The 19,616-nt window shown below is 44.1% G+C and overlaps 1 protein-coding gene across 4 annotated transcripts in view; it reads right to left on the bottom strand.

The window, feature by feature from the left end:
- acsf2 (acyl-CoA synthetase family member 2) overlaps positions 1–19,616 on the bottom strand; it is a 980,331-nt gene that overhangs the window by 612,915 nt on the left and 347,800 nt on the right. For all 4 annotated transcript variants that reach the window (XM_059948994.1, XM_059948995.1, XM_059948996.1 and 1 more), the window contains 2 exons: positions 8,624–8,677; positions 663–781 (listed from right to left, as the gene is read on the bottom strand). In XM_059948994.1, coding sequence (XP_059804977.1) covers positions 663–781; positions 8,624–8,677 — 173 coding nt within the window. The remainder of the gene's footprint in view (positions 1–662; positions 782–8,623; positions 8,678–19,616) is intronic.

Raw genomic sequence — 19,616 nt, 5'->3', positions numbered from 1 at the left:
ACAGATTTGAAATATCATCAAAAATTTGACAGACTTCTATAGATGTGCAGTAGAGAGCATCATGGCCTGGTATGAAAACACCAATACCTATGAACGGCAAAGTAATGGAGGCAACCCAGTTCTTCACAGGAAAAGTCCTCCCCACCCATAGAACACATCTGCGTGGAACGCTGCCACAGGAAAGCAGCGTCCATCACCAAGGATCCCCACCATCCAGGCCAAGCTCTCTACTCACTGCTGCCATTGGGAAGGAGGTACAGGAGCCTCAGGTCCCATGCTGCCAAGTTCAGGAACAGTTAATACTTTTAAGCCATCAGGTTCCTGAACCAACATAGCACTAACCAACCACTCACCTCAGCACTAAACTGATCCACAAACTGTGGCCTCACTTTCACGAACTCTACAACTCGTGTTCTCAATATTATTATTATTATTATTATTATTATTATTATTATTATTATTATTATTATTATTATTATTATTTATTTTTACTTATAATTGCACCATTTCTCTTCTTTTGCACATCGGTTGTTTGTCCATTTTTGTTTGTGTGCAGATTTTCATTGATCCCATTGTGTTTCTTTGTATTAACTGTGAATGCCCACAAGAAATTGACAGGAGAAGGTGACATGTCCATACTTTGAGTTAATGAGTGGTGTTACCTGTTACTCCTGAGATCCCCAGCCGTGGCCTTCTCCAGCTCTGGACAGATCTGCTTAAGGATGTTGTAGTACTTCTGGGTTTTAAAGGTTAGGGGGCAGACCAGTGCCTTGCAGTCAACCTGTTTAGAGAAATGGACACATGAAGCAGTTCAGGTCACCACAGCAAGTTTCTCTGTACTGCCAGCTGGGACAGGAAATCAGACACAGCAGAACTAAGGCAGCTCCAGGCTGGTCACTTCAGGTCCAGACCAAAAGGTTCAAAGGTTGAATTTAATGTCAGAGAAATGTATACAATATACATCCCTGAAATGCTTTTTCTTCCAAACATCCATGAAAACAGAGAAGTGTCCCAAAGAATGAAAAGCAGTGAGTACTCCAAAGTCCCCCCCAGTTCCCCCCTCCTGTGCATAAGCGGGAGCAAGCAACAATTCCCGCCTCCCCCCACCAGCAAAAAAAAGTGCATCGGTACTGTCACGGAACCTAAGCAACAGCAAAGACACAGACCAAAGTTACCCCAAAGGCTTTGCATTTCATCCAACATTTGACAACCCACAGGTTCTCTCTCTCCCTGGCAAGGGAGAGGGAGCTGTCCCCCATTTACACAGCAAGCAGGAGACATAACAACAACCCACTGGTTTATGATGCTAACAGTCCATTTTGTCGCTTTTTCTAACTCTGTGTCCGAAGATCGCAAAGACCTCGGGTCTTCGGGCCTGCGGCGAAAGATTTTCCGGCCTCCCTGACGACACACGAGTCTCTGGCTGTGAAACCGATCCTCACTCTGCCCATCTCCAGAGCCCCGAGATCTTAGGCTTCTGAACACGATCGAGATTCTCAGGCCAAACCCTTGGCATGTCGAATAGCGGCCAGTCATGGAACAAAAGGCATAGAAACAGAAATAGGGAATCTAGCCCATTGGGTCTGTTCTGCCATTCAATTGTAAAGGGGGTTTCTTCTTTTTCTCTGTTACTGTGTATGTAATCAAAATGGCTTCTTTGTTTTGTTAAAAGTAGGAATGCTTCTTTGTTGCGAGAGAGTGCTGGAAGCTTGTTTGGGTTAAAATTTACTGATAATGAGAATTGTATTCCTTTGTAAACCAATTGGGATTAATGTTGTTCTTTCTTCTGAGTCTGTAAGCTATTGTTGGCGGGCTTTTGGGGAGGTCGGCGCGAGGGGTTGAGAGAGAGAGGACGCGATGCTGTAAACAGGGTGAGGAATGGACCCCAAGCGGGGGTCCAAGGCCAGGAGGTACTCCGAGGAGAGGAGATGAAGATAGATGTGCTTGGTTGACCACTTCAGGAGGTCCTAAGCTGCGAGTCGAGGAGTTCGGAGGGTCCTGAGCTGCGAGTCGAGGAGTTCGGAGGGTCCTGAGCTGCGAGTCGAGGAGTTTGGAAAGGATCAAATGATGGCCAGAAGAGTTCAGTAATTGAGCTCCAACGGTTGTGCACAAAGTGGTTTGGACTTTGATAAGTTGGCGCCTTTTCTTTATTTTCTTTTCCTTCATATATATACTGTATCGTTATTAATCACTTAGTTATAGTAATCTTTATAAACTGTACTCATTTAATCGCATATGGTGTACTGTCCGTTTTTGGGCGAGGCGGGGACATCACACAGCATCCACACCAGCTGATTACCCAGTTTGGCGGGGCTAAAGGCTGCTCCCCCTAGACGAGAACGAGCTGAACAAGCCTGAGGCGACCCAGGGGATTACATTGTGGGGGCTCATCCGGGATACTCAATGTAACCCACTGGGTCACCTCAGGCTCGCTCAGCTCGTTCTCGTCTAGGGGGAGCAGCCTTCGGCCCCGCCAAACTGGGAAATCAGCTGGTGTGGATGCTGTGTGATGTCCCCGCCTCCCCCAAAAACAGACAGTACACCATATGTGATTAAATGAGTACAATTTATAGTAATCTTACTATAACTAAGTGATTAATAACAATACAGTACAAAGGAATACAATTCTCGTTATCAATAAATTTTAACCCAAACAAGCTTCCAACACTCTCTCGCAACAAAGAAGCATTCCTACTTTTAACAAAACAAAGAAGCCATTTTGATTACATACACAGTAACAAAGAAAAAGAAGAAACCCCCCTTTCCACAATCATGGCTGATTGTTTTTCTCCTTAATCCAATTCTCCTGCTTTCTCCTTGACATCCACATTAATCAAGAACCCATCAACCTGTTTTAAATATACCCAATGACTTGGCCTCCACATCCATCTGAGGCAATGAGTTTCACAGATTCGCCACCCTCTAGCTAAAGAAATTCCTCTTCAACGTTTTCTAAAGGGACATAGTTCTATTCTGAGGCTGTGGTCTCTGGTCCTAGACTCTCCCACTATTGGAAACATTAATATCCTTTCAACATTTGATCATGGCTAATTTACATTTCAGGTTTGATTTTACTGTCTTGTGTCCAATAAAACCAGACAGCAGACTGGCTGGAAACTGGTCTGATAGGACTCCAAAGCCGTAGCAGCTGTATCCAGTAATGGCCTGGGCTCTGGGCTCAGCAACCTGTTTGGTCCATATCTCCTTACAATACGAGCCAGCCAACCCATTTTGTCTATTCCAGCATGCAGAGCCACTGTTCCCTCTAGGTTGTGAAGGTGCTCAGCTGTGCAGGATTTGAAATGCTCTTGCATACACTGCTGAAATTTTCTTTCATATAATGTTAATGTAAATATGACATTATGTTGTTATGAACCAGTGGTCGTTTACTAGGACTGTTTCTTTAAGAGCGCCTGAGTGAGGCAGGACTATGACGTCAGTCACAGGCTGACACTGCTGACTGTGGACTTAAACAGAGAGAGACAGACAGACAGACAGACAGACAGACAGAGAGAGACAGAGAGCGAGAGAGAGACAGAGAGCGAGAGAGAGAGAGAGACAGAGAGAGACAGAGAAAGAGAGAGAGAGAGAGAGACACACAGAGAGAGAGAAAGAGAGAGAGAGAGAGAGAGAGACAGACAGACAGACAGACAGAGACAGACAGACAGACAGACAGACAGGTGAAGCCAAAAGCTTCAGCTTGACACTGCCGAGGCTTGGAACTCTCCTATGGCCACAAGGGTGGGTTGATCACTAGCACACAGAGCATCACAGAAAAGTGACTGTCACTTCGCATAATCCATAGGAGTGGATTTTGGAATCTCCTGTGGGACCATTTCTGTAGCCCTTGCCTGGGTATGTTGTGTGGTAACCACTCGAAGATGATATTCCTGTGACGGGTTGCTTTTGGTGATAATTCGTATGTGGATTTGTAACGACTTGACAGACAAGATCTTCGATGACTATTATCTCATTTTACCAGCGTGGAACCTGTAGAATTTGACGCGAATCGCCCTCTCTGTACATTCCACTCTGAATTACAAAATCTCTCTCCAATCATCATTTATTCTGTGGATTACTGAACTGTACTAATTTGTCATCTTAAGTCTTTAATAACTATTCCTAAGCTTGATAGTTACATACCCACCCATAACACTGTTAACTTTTGTTTATATTGGTTATGTTACTATATTATAAGTAGATACTAATAAATATAGTGGTTTTAACATTAAAACCTGACTTAAGTATGAAATCTCTTGCTGCTGATTTGTTTCTAAAATGTTACAGTTCATAACAATGTTAATATAACTGTGAAAACCCTGTAATTAATTATGTTAATGCATATATTCCACAAATTTCCTAAATAATAAACATACCACACCTTTACTTTGAAACATTTTACAGGTTCAACATATCTACATTGTTAGAGTTTCAAGTTACAAAAAAATTGTAAATTGTAACAATAAACACAGAATGGAAGTCAGTAGCTCATAGTTAATAAATGGCTAATTACCAATGGCATCTAGTCAAAACATATTACTTTTGCCATTATGTCTGTCAGTTGTTTTGACTGCCTGACATTGTTTACTTGTGTTGTGAGTTGTGGTTTGTATTTGATGTGAAAAATTCTCCAACTTTATGCAAGACCAAAACATGTGAGTTAAAGTGGCCACCTGAGTATTACATCTATCACAAATAGGGTTAATATTGGGAAAAATGCAGGCTAATTCATCCTTTGACATATGTGTCCAATGCACTACGCTGAACTGTATCAAGAAATGATGGGCACAAATATATGAAGTATTTACCAGATTAAAAATTTTACTCCATTGACAGTAACTCTTAAAATTCCAATTTCCAGGCAGCTTTAATTTTATTGTTAGATATCATTCATAAATTCAATAACCATTTATAAATTGTAGCTATTGATCCTTTTTAGAGTGGTTTAACCTGGAAGAGGATATCTATTATATTAGATGGATAAGCGGAGGGATAATTTGGAAGCAAGGTATGTAAAAATCCCTAATTTGTAAATATCTAAAAAAGTGTACATTGGATAAATCAAATTTATCCACTAGCTGAGTAAAAGACATTAAACAATCCCTATAAACAAATCCAAAAAGTTATTATTCCTTTGGTTTTCCAAATTAAAAAAGCCTGATCTAAAACTGATGGTTTAAAAAATAGTTATTATATATGTTACCAGGAAGGACAATATTATTTAATTCAAATAATCTGCAAAGCTGAAACCAAATTCTTAATGTACGTTTAATAATAGGATTGAGGTCTTGTCTACCAAACTTAGAGAGCAGAAAAGGAAGAGGAGCTCCCAGTAAAGAGGCCAAAGAATACCCCTTCACCAAGTTTTTCTCCAATTCCACCCATAAAGGACAGTCATGTATATCTGAATAATGAATCCAACAGGTAATATATCTAATACTAATTGCCCAGTAGTACAGTCTAAGATTTAGTAAAGCCATACCACCATCCTTCCTTAACTTCTGCAATAAAGATTTACTCAATCTAGGATTTTTATTGTTCCAAATATAGGATAAAATTTTAAAGTCTATTCTGTCAAAAAACTGTTTTAGAACAAATGAAGGAACTGCTTGAAATATATATAAGAATTTCAGTAGAAGTATCATTTTAAGAGCATTAATCTGACCAATTAATGATAGTGTCATGGGAGACCATTTTGAAAGTGTTTGCTGGGTAAAATCAATTAATGAGAGAAAATTATATTTATACAGATCTTTAAAATTCTTTGTAACTTTAATACCGAGGTAAGTAAATTGATTTTTAGCAATACTAAAAGGTAATTGCTCATACTGATCCACATGATTATTAATGGGAAATAACTGACTTTTGTATAAATTTATCTTATATCCAGAAAAACTACTAGATTCGGAAAATATGGATAACATAGAAGGAATAGATTTCTTAGGATCTGAAATGTAGACTAACAAGTCATCTGCATACAACAAAACCTTATGCATTTTATCCCCTCTTAATACCCTGAATACTATTGGAATTCCGAAGAGGTTCTAGAGCCAAGTTAAATAACAAAGGACTAAGAGGACAACCCTGCCTGGTACCACTGTATAGTCTAAAATAGGGAGATTTTTGATTGTTAGTTAGAACCAGCTGCCACAGGAGCTTGATAGATCAATTTGATCCAGTAAATGAAATCTGGACCAAAATTAAATCTTTCTAAAATTTCAAATAAATAAAACCACTCCACCCTATCAAAGGCTTTCTCTGCGCCAAGGGAAACGACACACTCAGGTTCTATGGATGGAGTGGAATAAATAATGTTTAATAGTCTCCGAATGTTAAAGTATGAATATCTATTCTTAATAAATCCAGTTTGAAAATTAGAGATAACTTTAGGTAAATATTCTCGATCCTATTAGCCAAAATTTTAGTAAGAATTTTTGAATCCACATTTAGTAAAGAAATTGGTCTATAAGAAGCACATTCAGATAAACCTTTTCCTTTTTTGAAATTAGTGAAATTAATGCCTCATAAAAAGTTTTCGGGACAGTCCCAGAGGATATAGAATCAGTGAAAAATTGACATAAATGAGGTATAAGTATCTCAGTAACTAAGCCTTACAAAATTCCACTGTATATCCATCTGGTCCCGGAACCTTACCTAATTGAAGAGAGGATATAGCCCTTGTTATTTCCTCTTGTTTAATAGGCGCATCTAATGTATTCATATCTTGAGTAGAACTTTTAGGTATATTCAGCTTTTGCAAAAATCTATTCATAGAAGTAATATTGTCTGGAAAGTCAGATTTATAAAGGTTAGAGTAGAAATGACAGCAATTTTGATATTCAAAAGGTGGTGACATTTACATCAGATGGGAAAAATGTTATGCTTGAAAAGAATAATGGTGTGGCAGCAGTTCTTCAACAAGAAATAAAGCATCTGTCTAAGCAATATTGTGTTGTACACAGAGAATACCTGGGTTTAGACAATGCATGGAAAAAAAGTATTAATTAGGATATACAAACACTGCTACGAACAAGCGGTCAATGGATTGTTGGTTAAAAAAGGAAAGCTAGAAGAATTAGCTAATGTCACACAAAAGCTGGATGAACTCAGCAGGTCGGGCAGCATCCACTGAAAGAAGCAGTCAAAGTTTCGGGCCGAGACCCTTCCCCATGACTGCTTCTTTCAATGGATGCTGCCCGAGTTCATCCAGCTTGTTTGTACATCTTGATTTGACCACAGCATCTGCAGTGTACTTTGTGTTTAGCTAATGTCACAGACCACTAAATAAAGTAAGATGGCTGTCAAGATATTTTGCTGCTTTAATGAGGAATTACAAAGTTTTAATCCAGCACAGTATTGCAAAGTGCAAGTTAATGAACGTAACCATCCAGTCAGCAACTACTGCCTGAAGATTTTGACCAATCCACAATATCAAGTAGCATTAACTGTCCTTCATGATGTTTTAAAGGATCTGGCATCTCTTTGTAAAGTTCTTCAGAAAAGCTCTTTAAATACATTTGAAGCACAGCAGTTTGCAAAAACAAAAGTTAACAAGCTACAGGCACAGTATCTTGGTGGTACCATTTACTGGAGTGACAAGTGAAAGATCTGCTTGCATCTGTAAGTTCTGATGTTAGTAATGCGATTTATTCAATGAGTGTAATCACTTGAATAACAGGTTTCCTGATGACGAGTGACAAGAATGACAAGCTATTGACCTTGTTGCTATTGCAAATGCAATTTGGAAAATAGATTTGAAAAAAATATATTCAGCTGCTATTATGAACTATGACAAAAGTGTTGCTTCAAAAATACCACAGCAATACTGTGCTTTCAAATTTGTTGTTTCCGAGCAAGTTAAGATTGGTTCAATTAAGACATTCACTGATGTATTGAACTATATGCTTAGGATCAAAGAATTTGAAGAACTGTCAGTTCTTGTTGGACCATTTCAAGCTTCTAGTGCTAATTGTCAATGTGGATTCAGGATTCTGAATTCAATGAAATGTAAATCCAGAAACAGACCAGAAGTGAATCATTTGGATGATCTAATAAGGATTAAGATTCATCTTTCACCTGCATGTGAAATCAACCTGCTCAGCGCTCGTAGACACTGTAATAAAGGCAGACGAGAAAGAGTCCACAAAATGTGAAAGGGTTTCTTACTTGTACTGTATTTCATAATACTCTTCAACTAATAAATAAAATTAAAAGGTGATTTTTAAATTGTCGTTCTAAATATTCATAATGTGCTTATTATAAACTAAAGTGCCGTGTGGTTTTCAAGCCGAGTAAACAATTCCTGCTTAGATCAACAGATAGTGTGTGCAGCTGTAAAAAAAAATTACGCAGAATGTTGATCATATCAACCTCTTTCCTGTTACCTACTTTTTCCACATAGCTACCAAATCAACATCCCCTTACTCTGGGGTAATCTACAGCAACAATTTTTCTGCCAACCAGCACGTATGTGGAAGAAATCAGAAGCCCAGAGGGAATTGTATGCAAACTGCTGCACCGGATCTGAGCAGCAACACCAGATGCAGCGCCACTCGGTCACCCAGAAGTCATTGTTTCACAGAGAAGCGTTTCAAGTTCCAAGAGGCAAGGGCAAGTTCCTTACCTTCTTCAGAAGAAACTCCAGCTCTCTAGCTTGGATCGCCGGGTTGATGCTAGTCTGGGAAGAAGCACAGGAGATTAGGGTAGAAAGAGACATGATTCAATATACAATAGACAATAGGTGCGGGAGAAGGCCATTCGGCCCTTCGAGCCAGCACCGCCATTCCCTGTGATCATGGCTGATCATCCACAATCCGTACCCCATTCCTGCCTTCTCTGCATATACCTTGACTCCACTATCTTTAAGAGCTCTAGCTAACTCTTTCTTGAAAGCATCCAGAGAATTGGCCTCCACTGCCTTCTGAGGCAGAGCATTCCATAGATCTACAACTCTCTGGGTGAAAAAGTTTTTCCTGAACATTCTAAATGGCCTACCCCTTATTCTTAAACTGTAGCCTCTGGTTCTGGACTCCCCCAACATCGGGAACATGTTTCCTGCATCTAGTGTGTCCAATCCCTTAATAATCTTATATGTTTCAATCAGATCCCCTCTCTTCCTTCTAAATTCCAGTGTATACAAGCCCAGTTTCTCCAATCTTTCAACATATGACAGTCCTGCCATCCCAGGAATTAACTTTGTGAACCTACGCTGCACTCCCTCGATAGCAAGAATGTCCTTCCTCAAATTTGGAAACCAAAACTGCACACAATACTCCAGGTGTGGTCTCACCAGGGCCCTGTACAACTGCAGAAGGACCTCTTTGCTCCTATACTCAACTCCCCTTATTATGAAGGCCAGCATGCCATTAGCTTTCTTCACTGCCTACTGTACCTGCATGCTTGCTTTCAGCAACTGATGAACAAGGACACCTAGATCTCATTGTACTTCCCCTTTTCCTAACTTTTTTTTCTTAAAAAAAAGATTTACAGAGTGCAACACATAGATACATCTCAACATAACTTGTGTACATTCATATATTGTAATAAAATTGATCAAAATGTTATAGCATAACACATAAAGGTATACCACTCTGTAATCAAAAAATTAAAGATAGGTCATACATCATAAAATAAATTTTTTATATATATTTAAAAAGTCAGCCCCCTACCAACCACCAAAGAAAAAAGCTGATGGATGACAATGGATAATTAGAAAAAAACATATTCACTTAAAAAGAGAAGATAAAAATATACATAAAAGTCTGTGCACTGTTAAACTTTATAAATTGGAAAAGTAATTTAGGAAAGGTCCCCAAATATCATAAAAAGATTGTTTCGAATTTAAGACTGAACAGCGGATCTTTTCTAAATTTAAATAAGACATAATATCACGTAGCCATTGAAGATGTGTAGGAGGGGTAGACTCCTTCCATTTAAGCAGGATTGCTCTCCTTGCTAAAAGAGAGGTAAAAACTAAAACCTGTAGGTTAGGAGTATTTAAAGTTAAATCTTAAATTGCAATAATACCAAACAAGGCAGTAAGGGGATTTGGGTCAAATTGGACCCTAAAAAGTTGAGAGAAGGTATGAAATACTTCCCGCCAAAACTTTTCAATTTTAGGGCAAAACCAAAACATATGAATCAAAGAGGCATCAGCAGAGTTGCATTTATTACAAAGTGGAGAAACATTCCGGTAAAAACTTTTATCCCTTCCATGACTGACAAAGTCTTTAAGGATTGGGATGAACTGGGTATTAAGTGTTTTTGGGACCTGTTTATCTCAGGATCTCTTGCTTCATTTGACCAATTGTCAAATAAATTTGCACTCCCAAAATCACATTTTTACAGATACCTTCAAATTAGAGATTTTCTATGTTTCCAAATAGCTACTTTTCCTATAGGTCTTGATAAAAATTTACTGGACGATCTTTTAAATTTAAAACCTTTTGTTAATGGTTCTATTACCGGTATCTTTAACTTGTTGATTGATTCTAGACAAGACTTTTTAGATAAAATAAAAAAAGCTTGGGAGGATGACCTAAATTGTCAGATTTCTGATGATAGATGGAATAAAATTCTTAAACGGGTTAATAAATCATCTTTCTGTGCTCATCATTCTCTTCTACAACTTAAAGTGGTTCATAGAGCTTACATTTCTAAACAGAAGCTCTCCAGTTTTTACCCGAATGTTTCTCCCTTTTCCTATCTTGATACCATTCAGACAGTAATCTGCCTTCCTGTTCTTGTGACCAAAGTGGATAACCTCACATTTATACACATTAAACTGACTCTGCCCACTCACCCAACCTGTCTAGGTCACCCTGCATTCTCATAACATCCTCCTGACATTTCACACTGCCACCCAGCTTTGTGTCATCAGCAAATTTGCTGAATGTTACTTTTAATCCCTTCATCTAAATCATTAATGTATATTGTAAACAGCTGCGGTCCCAGCACCGAACCTTGCGGTACCCCGACAGCAATTGCCAGTTTACAATACTGAGGAATCCCTTGCACAATATCTTTGGGCAGCAACAGCTATTTTTTCACTGAGCTTTAGGAATTGACAGACAAAAGAGTCTGCAGGTGCTGGAAATCTTGAGCAACACACACAAGAGGCTGGAGGAGCTCAGCAGGTTAAGTAGCATCCATGGAGAGGAATAAAGAGTCAATGTTTCAGGCACAGTCCATCGGGACTGGAAAAGAAGCGGGCAGAAGTCAGAATGGGGAGGGGAGAGAGTATAAGCTGATAGGTAATAGTTGAGACCAGGTGAGGGGCAAGGTGTGTGGGTGGGGAAGGCAGGTGAAGTGAACAGCAGGAAGAGGGTATGTGGAAGACGTAAAGGGCTGAAGAAGAAGGATTTCAATAGGACAACAGACCATGTAAAAATGCAAAGGAGGACAGGACGCAGAGAGAGGTAACTTGCAAGTACCTTTCACTCCATTAAAGACCGTAAGACACAGAAGCAGAATTAGGCCATTTAGCTTATTAGTTAACTCCGTCATTTCCTCATGGCTGATCTCAGGTCCCATTCAACTCCATACACCTGCCCTCTCACAATATCCCTTGATGCCCCGACCAATCAGGAATCCATCAACTTCTGCCTTAAATACACCCACGGACTCAGCCTCCACTGCAGTCTGTGGCAGAGCATTCCACAGATTCACCATTCTTTGGCTAAAAAAAAATTCCTCCTTACTTCCGTTTTAAAAGGTCACCTCTCAATTTTGAGACTGTGCTCTCTAGTTCAGGATACCCCCACCATAGGAAACATCCTCTCCACATCCACCCTATCTCATCCTTTCAACATTCAGTGGGTTTCACTGAGATCCCCACACATTCTTCTAAATTCCAGTGAGCTCAGGCCCAAAGCTGCCAAATGCTCCTCATATGTTAACCCCTTCATTCCTGGAATCATCCTCGTGAAACTCCTCTGGACTCTCTCCAATGACCATACATCCCTTCTGAGTTATGGAACCCATAACTGTTGACAATACTCCAAGTGTACTCTGACCAGAGTCTCATAAAACCTCAAGAGCTATCTCCTTGCTTTTACATTGATTGTAGACGGTTCATATTCTGCATGGGGGTCGGTGACCAGTGGAATGCCTCAGGGATCTGTTCTGGGACCCTTCCTCTTCATGATTTTTATAAATGACCTGGATGAGGTAGTGGAGGGTTGGGTTACTCAGTTTGCTGATGACACAAAGGTTGGAGGTGTTGTGGATAGTGTGGAGGGCTGTCTGAGGTTACAACGGGACATTGATAGGATGCCAAACTGGGCTAAGAAGTGGCAGATGGAGTTCAACCCAGATAAATGTGAGGTGGTTCATTTTGGTAGGTCAAATATGATGGCAGAATATAGTATTAAGGGTAAGACTCTTGGCAGTGGGGAGGATCAGAGGGATCTTGGGGTCGGAGTCCATAGGACACTCAAAGCTGCTGTGTGTGTTGACTGTGTGTTTAAGATATGGAGCATTGGCCTTCACAACCATTCAAGAGCTGAGAGGTAATGTTACAGCTATATAGGACCCTGGTCAGGCCCCACTTGGAGTATTGTGCTCAGTTCTGGTCGCCTCACTACAGGAAGGATGTGGAAACCATAGAAAGGGTACAGAGGAGATTTACAAGGATATTGCCTGGATTGGGGAGAATGCCTTACAAGAACAGGTTGAGTAAACTCGGCCTTTTCTCCTGGGAGCGACAGAGGATGAGAGGTGACCTGATAGAGGTGTACAAGATGATAAGAGGCATTGATCATGTGAATAGTCAGTGGCTTTTTCCCAGGGCTGAAATGGCTAGCATGAGAGGGCACAGTGTTAAGGTGTTTGGAAGGCACTACAGAGGAGATATCCAGGGTAAGTATTTTACACAGGGAGTGGTGCTGGTAACTGACTCAGCGCGTGCTCTCCCGAGCAAACTGCCCTCTACACTATCCTATACCCGAGAAACCCTTCTAAACCTCCGATTTGCTACATCCAGCAAGATCAACAAGACCCTGGCGAAGTTACTGACCCAGCTGGAGATCATCGACGCGCCGGAATTGCTTCAACTCCAGACCGTACCTGGACCCGATCGGCGAGGTCTGGTCCGAGGTCCGCCACGTTCCCGGAGACCCACGGCCTGCTACCCATTCTGACCAGCGCCTCTCCGAAGCAGATGACCACACAGAAGTGACGGCGGAGACCTCAAGGTACCCCAGACGTTTCCCCGGAGCGACCACCGTAGAGCCTCGTTGGTGGCCGTCCACAGCTGCCAGAAGTGAGGCCTCTGCCGCCGACCTCAGAGATCGAGCCCCGGGCTCGGCTGGAGCGGAGGCCTCCGCAACCGTGACTCAGTTCACGGACTTGTTTCAGCCAGCAGCCCGGCCCTCCGGGATTAAATGTCGGCTTCGGGGCCCGACCCGATCAGCAGCCCGGCCCTCCGGGATTTAATGTCGGCTTCGGGGCCCGACCCGATCAGCAGCCCGGGCCCCCAGTGGTTGGAAGTGGCAGCGGAGCCTCCCCCCGTCACTCGGCCCAACCTGGAGCGCCCGACGACAGACTCACTTTACGCCGCACGCTGTCGGAGCAGTGCTCCCAGAATAATCTAGGACACGACCCACCCAGCCAACACACTTTTTGTCCCTCTTCCCTCCGGGAGAAGATACTGGAGCATGAGGATTCGTACGGCCAGATTTGGGAACAGCTTCTTTCCAACTGTGATAAGACTGCTGAACGGATCCTGACCCAGATCTGGGCCGTACCTTCCAAATATCCGGACCTGACTTGTACTACCTTACTTTACCTTTTCTATTTTCTAATTACGATTTATAATTTAAATTATATTATATTTACTTCAATTTGTACTTCAGGGAACGCAAAGCACAGAATCAAGTATCACTGTGATGATTGTACGCTCAAGCATCAATTGTTTGGTGACAATAGAGTATAATGAATGAATAAATAATGAGTGCATGGGATGGGCTGCTGGTGATGTGGTGGAAGCAGATACAACAGGGTCTTTGAGGACATACAAACAAGCTGGATAAACTCAGCAGGTCAGGCAGCATCCGTGGATGGGTTGTTGCGAAGAATGGGTGAATCCAAGCACAGGGCACCGACATGCGGGTAGAGTAACATGAAGTGTGTTTATTAGTGGTTGGAGGGAAGGCAGGGGAGTGAGGATTAGGCAGAGAAAAAAAGAGGAGTGAGTGAGGGGATCGAACCCGGGTCGCTGCGAAGAGAGTTTAACCACTGAGCCAGCGGAGAGAGTAGGTGGGTGGTAGGACGAGACAGAGCAGGGTTGTTGACAAGGGTGTGGGCGTGTCTGGGGGAGAACGGCAGGCAGGAGGAAGAACGGGAGGCAGGAGGATGAACGGGGAGGCAGGAGGATGAACGGGGAGGCAGGAGGATGAACAGGGAGGCAGGAGGATGAACGGGGGCAGGAGGAAGAACGGGAGGCAGGAGGATGAACGGGGAGGCAGGAGGATGAATGGAGGCAGGAGGATGAACGGGGGCAGGAGGATGAACGGGAGGCAGGAGGATGAACGGGAGGCAGGAGGAGGAACGGGGAGGCAGGAGGATGAACGGGGGGCAGGAGGATGAACGGGGAGACAGAAGGATGAACGGGGAGACAGAAGGATGAACGGGGAGGCAGGAGGATGAACGGGGGGCAGGAGGATGAACGGGGGGCAGGAGGAAGAACGGGGAGGCAGGAGGATGAACGGGGGGCAGGAGGAAGAATGGGGAGGCAGGAGGATGAACAGGGAGACAGGAGGATGAACGGGGGCAGGAGGAAGAACGGGAGGCAGGAGGATGAACGGGGTGGCAGGAGGATGAACGGGGAGACAGAAGGATGAACGGGAGGCAGGAGGATGAAAAGGGAGGCAGGAGGAAGAACGGGGGCAGGAGTAAGAACAGGAGGCAGGAGGATGAACGGGGAGGCAGGAGGATGAATGGGAGGCAGGAGGATGAACGGGGAGACAGGAGGATGAACGGGGGGCAGGAGGATGAACGGGGGGACTGGAGGATGAACGGGAGGGCAGGAGGATGAACGGGAGGCAGGAGGAAGAACGGGGAGGCAGGTGGTATGTAATGCACTCCCCGGACACGGAGTCTCGCCACTGTCTCGTCCCGGACAAGGAGTCACGGCCCTGTCTCTCCCAGGACATGGATTCACGGCCCTGTCTCTGCCGGGACATGGAGTCTCGGCCCTGTCTCTCCCCGGACACGGAGTCTCGCCCCTGTCTCGTCCCGGACAAGGAGTCATGGCCCTATCTCTCCCCGGACATGGAGTCACGGCCCTGTCTCTCCCTGGACACAGAGTCTCGCCACTGTCTCACCCCGGATACGGAGTCCGCCACCATGACCAACAAACAAGAGACCAATTAACAGATCTCCACCATGACCAGCAAACACAAGATCATTGAACAGATCAGCAACACGACCAGCAAACACGAGACCATTGACACTCCCTTACCATGACCAGCAAACACGAGACGAATAAACAGTCCCCCAACATGACCAGCAAACACGAGACCATTGAACAGATCCCCACCATGACCAGCAAACACAAGATCATTGAACAGATCCGCAACATGACCAGCAAACACGAGACCATTGAACACTCCCCACCATGACCAGCAAACACGAGACCATTGAACAGTTCTCCACCATGACCAGCAAACACGAGACCTGTGAACAGATCCCCACCTTGACCAGCAAACACGAGACCAATGAACTGTTCCCCACCATGACCAGTAAACACGAGACCATTGAGCAGATCCCCACCATGACCAGCAAACACGAGACCATTGAACATTCCTCACCATGACCAGCAAACACGAGACCATTGAACAGATCCCCACCATGACCAGCAAATGCTAGACCAATTAACAGTTCCCCACCATAACCAGCAAACACAAGACCATTGAACATTCCCCATCGTGACCATCAAACACGAGACCATTGAACAGTTTCCCACCATGACCAGCATAGACGAGACCTGTAAACAGATTCCCACCATTACCAACAAACACGAGACCAATTAACATATCCCCACCATGACCAGCAAACACGGGACCTGTGAAAAGATCCCCACCTTGACCAACAAACACGAGACCAATTAACAGTCCCCCACCATGACCAGCAAACACGAGATGATTGAACAGATCCCCACCATGACAAGCAAACACGAGTCCATTGAACAGATCCCCACCATGACCAGCAAACACAAGATCATTGAACAGATCCCCACCATGACCAGCAAACATGAGACCTGTCAACAGTCCCCACCATGACCAGCAAACACGAGACCATTGAATAGATCCCCACCATGACCAGCAAACACGAGACCATTGAACATTCCCCACCGTGACCAGCAAACACAAGATCATTGAACAGATCCCCACCATGACCAGCAAACACAAGACCATTGAACATTCCTCAACATCACCAGCAAACACAAGACCTGTGAACAGATCCCCACCATGACCAGCAAACGCGAGACCATTGAACAGTTCTCCACCATGACCAGCAAACGCGAGACCATTGAACAGTTCCCCACCATGACCAGCAAACATGAGACCTGTGAACAGTCCCCACCATGACCAGCAAACACGAGACCATTGAACACTCCCCCACCATGACGAGAAAACACGAGACCATTGAACAGTCCCCCCATGACCAGCAAACACGAGACCATTGAACATTTTCTCCACCATGACAAGCAAACTCGAGACCAATGAACTGTTCCCCACCATGACCAGTAAATACGAGACCATTGAACAGATCCCCACCATGACCAGCAAACACGAGACCATTGCACATTCCTCACCATGACCAGCAAACACTAGACCATTGAACAGTCCCCACCATGACCAGCAAACACTAGACCATTGAACAGTCCTCCACCATGACCAACAAACAAGAGACCAATTAACAGATCCCCACTATGACCAGCAAACACGAGACCATTGAACAGTTCTCCACCATGACCAGCAAACTCGGGACCTGTGAACAAATACCCACCTTGACCAACAAACACGAGACCAATTAACAGTCCCCCATCATGACCAGCAAACACGAGACGATTGAACAGATCCCCACCATGACAAGCAAACACGAGTCCATTGAACAGATCCCCACCATGACGAGCAAGCACGAGACAATTTAACAGATCCCCACCATGACCAGCAAACAAGAGACCATTGAACAGTTCTCCACCATGACCAGCAAACACGAGACATGTGAACAGATCCTCACCATGACCAACAAACACGAGACCAATTAACAGATCCCCACCATGACCAGCAAACACGAGACCATTGAACAGTTCTCCACCATGACCAGGAAACTCGAGACCAATGAATTGTTCCCCACCATGACCAGTAAACACGAGACCATTGAACAGTTTCCCACCATGACCAGCAAAGACGAGACCTGTGAACAGATTCCCACCATGACCAACAAACACGAGACCAATTAACAGATCCCCACCATGACCAGCAAACACGAGACCAATTAACAGTCCCCCACCATGACCAGCAAACACGAGACCAATTAACAGTTCCCCACTGTAACCAGCAAATACGAGACCATTGAACAGTCCCCCACCATGTGCAGCAAACATAAGACCTGAGAACAGACCGACACCATGACCAGCAAACACGAGACCCTTGAACAGTTCTCCACCATGACCAGCAAACGCTGGACCAATTAACAGTTCCCCTCCATAACCAGCAAACACAAGACCATTGAACATTTCCCACCATGACCAGCAAACACAAGACCGTTGAACAGATCCCCACCATAACCAGCAAACACAAGATCATTCAACAGATCCGCAACATGACTAGCAAACACGAGACCATTGAACACTCCCCCACCATGACCAGCAAACACGAGACCATTGAACAGATTCCCACCATTACCAGCAAACACGAGACCATTGAACAGTTCTCCACCATAACCAGCAAACACGAGACCTGTGAACAGATCCACACCATGACCAGCAAACACAAGACCTTTGAACAGTCCCCCGCCATGACCAGCAAACACCAGACCATTGAACAGTCCCCCACCATGACCAGCAAACACGAGACCATTGAACATTCCCCACCATGACCAGAAAACTCGAGACCATTGAACAGATCCCCACCATGACCAGCAAACAGAAGACCAATTAACAGTACCCCACCATGACGAGCAAACACGAGACCGTTGAACAGATCCCCACCATGACCACCAAACACGAGACCAATTAACAGTCCCCCACCATGACCAGCAAACACGAGACCAATTAACAGTTCCCCACTGTAACCAGCAAATACGAGACCATTGAACAGTCCCCCACCATGTGCAGCAAACATAAGACCTGAGAACAGACCGACACCATGACCAGCAAACACGAGACCAATTAACAGTCCCCCACCATGACCAGCAAACACGAGACCAATTAACAGTTCCCCACTGTAACCAGCAAATACGAGACCATTGAACAGTCCCCCACCTTGTGCAGCAAACATAAGACCTGAGAACAGACCGACACCATGACCAGCAAACACGAGACCCTTGAACAGTTCTCCACCATCACCAGCAAACTCGGGACTTGTGAACAAATACCCACCTTGACCAACAAACACGAGACCAATTAACAGTCCCCCATCATGACCAGCAAACACGAGACGATTGAACAGATCCCCACCATGACAAGCAAACACGAGTCCATTGAACAGATCCCCACCATGACGAGCAAGCACGAGACAATTTAACAGATCCCCACCATGACCAGCAAACAAGAGACCATTGAACAGTTCTCCACCATGACCAGCAAACACGAGACATGTGAACAGATCCTCACCAATACGAACAAACACGAGACCAATTAACAGATCCCCACCATGACCAGCAAACACGAGACCATTGAACAGTTCTCCACCATGACCAGGAAACTCGAGACCAATGAATTGTTCCCCACCATGACCAGTAAACACGAGACCATTGAACAGATCCCCACCATGACCAGCAAACACGAGACCATTGAACAGTTTCCCACCATGACCAGCAAAGACGAGACCTGTGAACAGATTCCCACCATGACCAACAAACACGAGACCAATTAACAGATCCCCACCATGACCAGCAAACACGAGACCAATTAACAGTCCCCCACCATGACCAGCAAACATGAGACCAATTAACAGTTCCCCACTGTAACCAGCAAATACGAGACCATTGAACAGTCCCCCACCATGTGCAGCAAACATAAGACCTGAGAACAGACCGACACCATGACCAGCAAACACGAGACCCTTGAACAGTTCTCCACCATGACCAGCAAACGCTGGACCAATTAACAGTTCCCCTCCATAACCAGCAAACACAAGACCATTGAACATTTCCCACCATGACCAGCAAACACAAGACCGTTGAACAGATCCCCACCATAACCAGCAAACACAAGATCATTGAACAGATCCGCAACATGACTAGCAAACACGAGACCATTGAACACTCCCCCACCATGACCAGCAAACACGAGACCATTGAACAGATTCCCACCATTACCAGCAAACACGAGACCATTGAACAGATTCCCACCATAACCAGCAAACACGAGACCTGTGAACAGATCC

This window comes from Hypanus sabinus, chromosome 23, assembly GCF_030144855.1.
Source record: "Hypanus sabinus isolate sHypSab1 chromosome 23, sHypSab1.hap1, whole genome shotgun sequence".
Taxonomy (NCBI): domain Eukaryota; kingdom Metazoa; phylum Chordata; class Chondrichthyes; order Myliobatiformes; family Dasyatidae; genus Hypanus; species Hypanus sabinus.
This window is presented reverse-complemented; position numbering and strand designations above follow the sequence as displayed.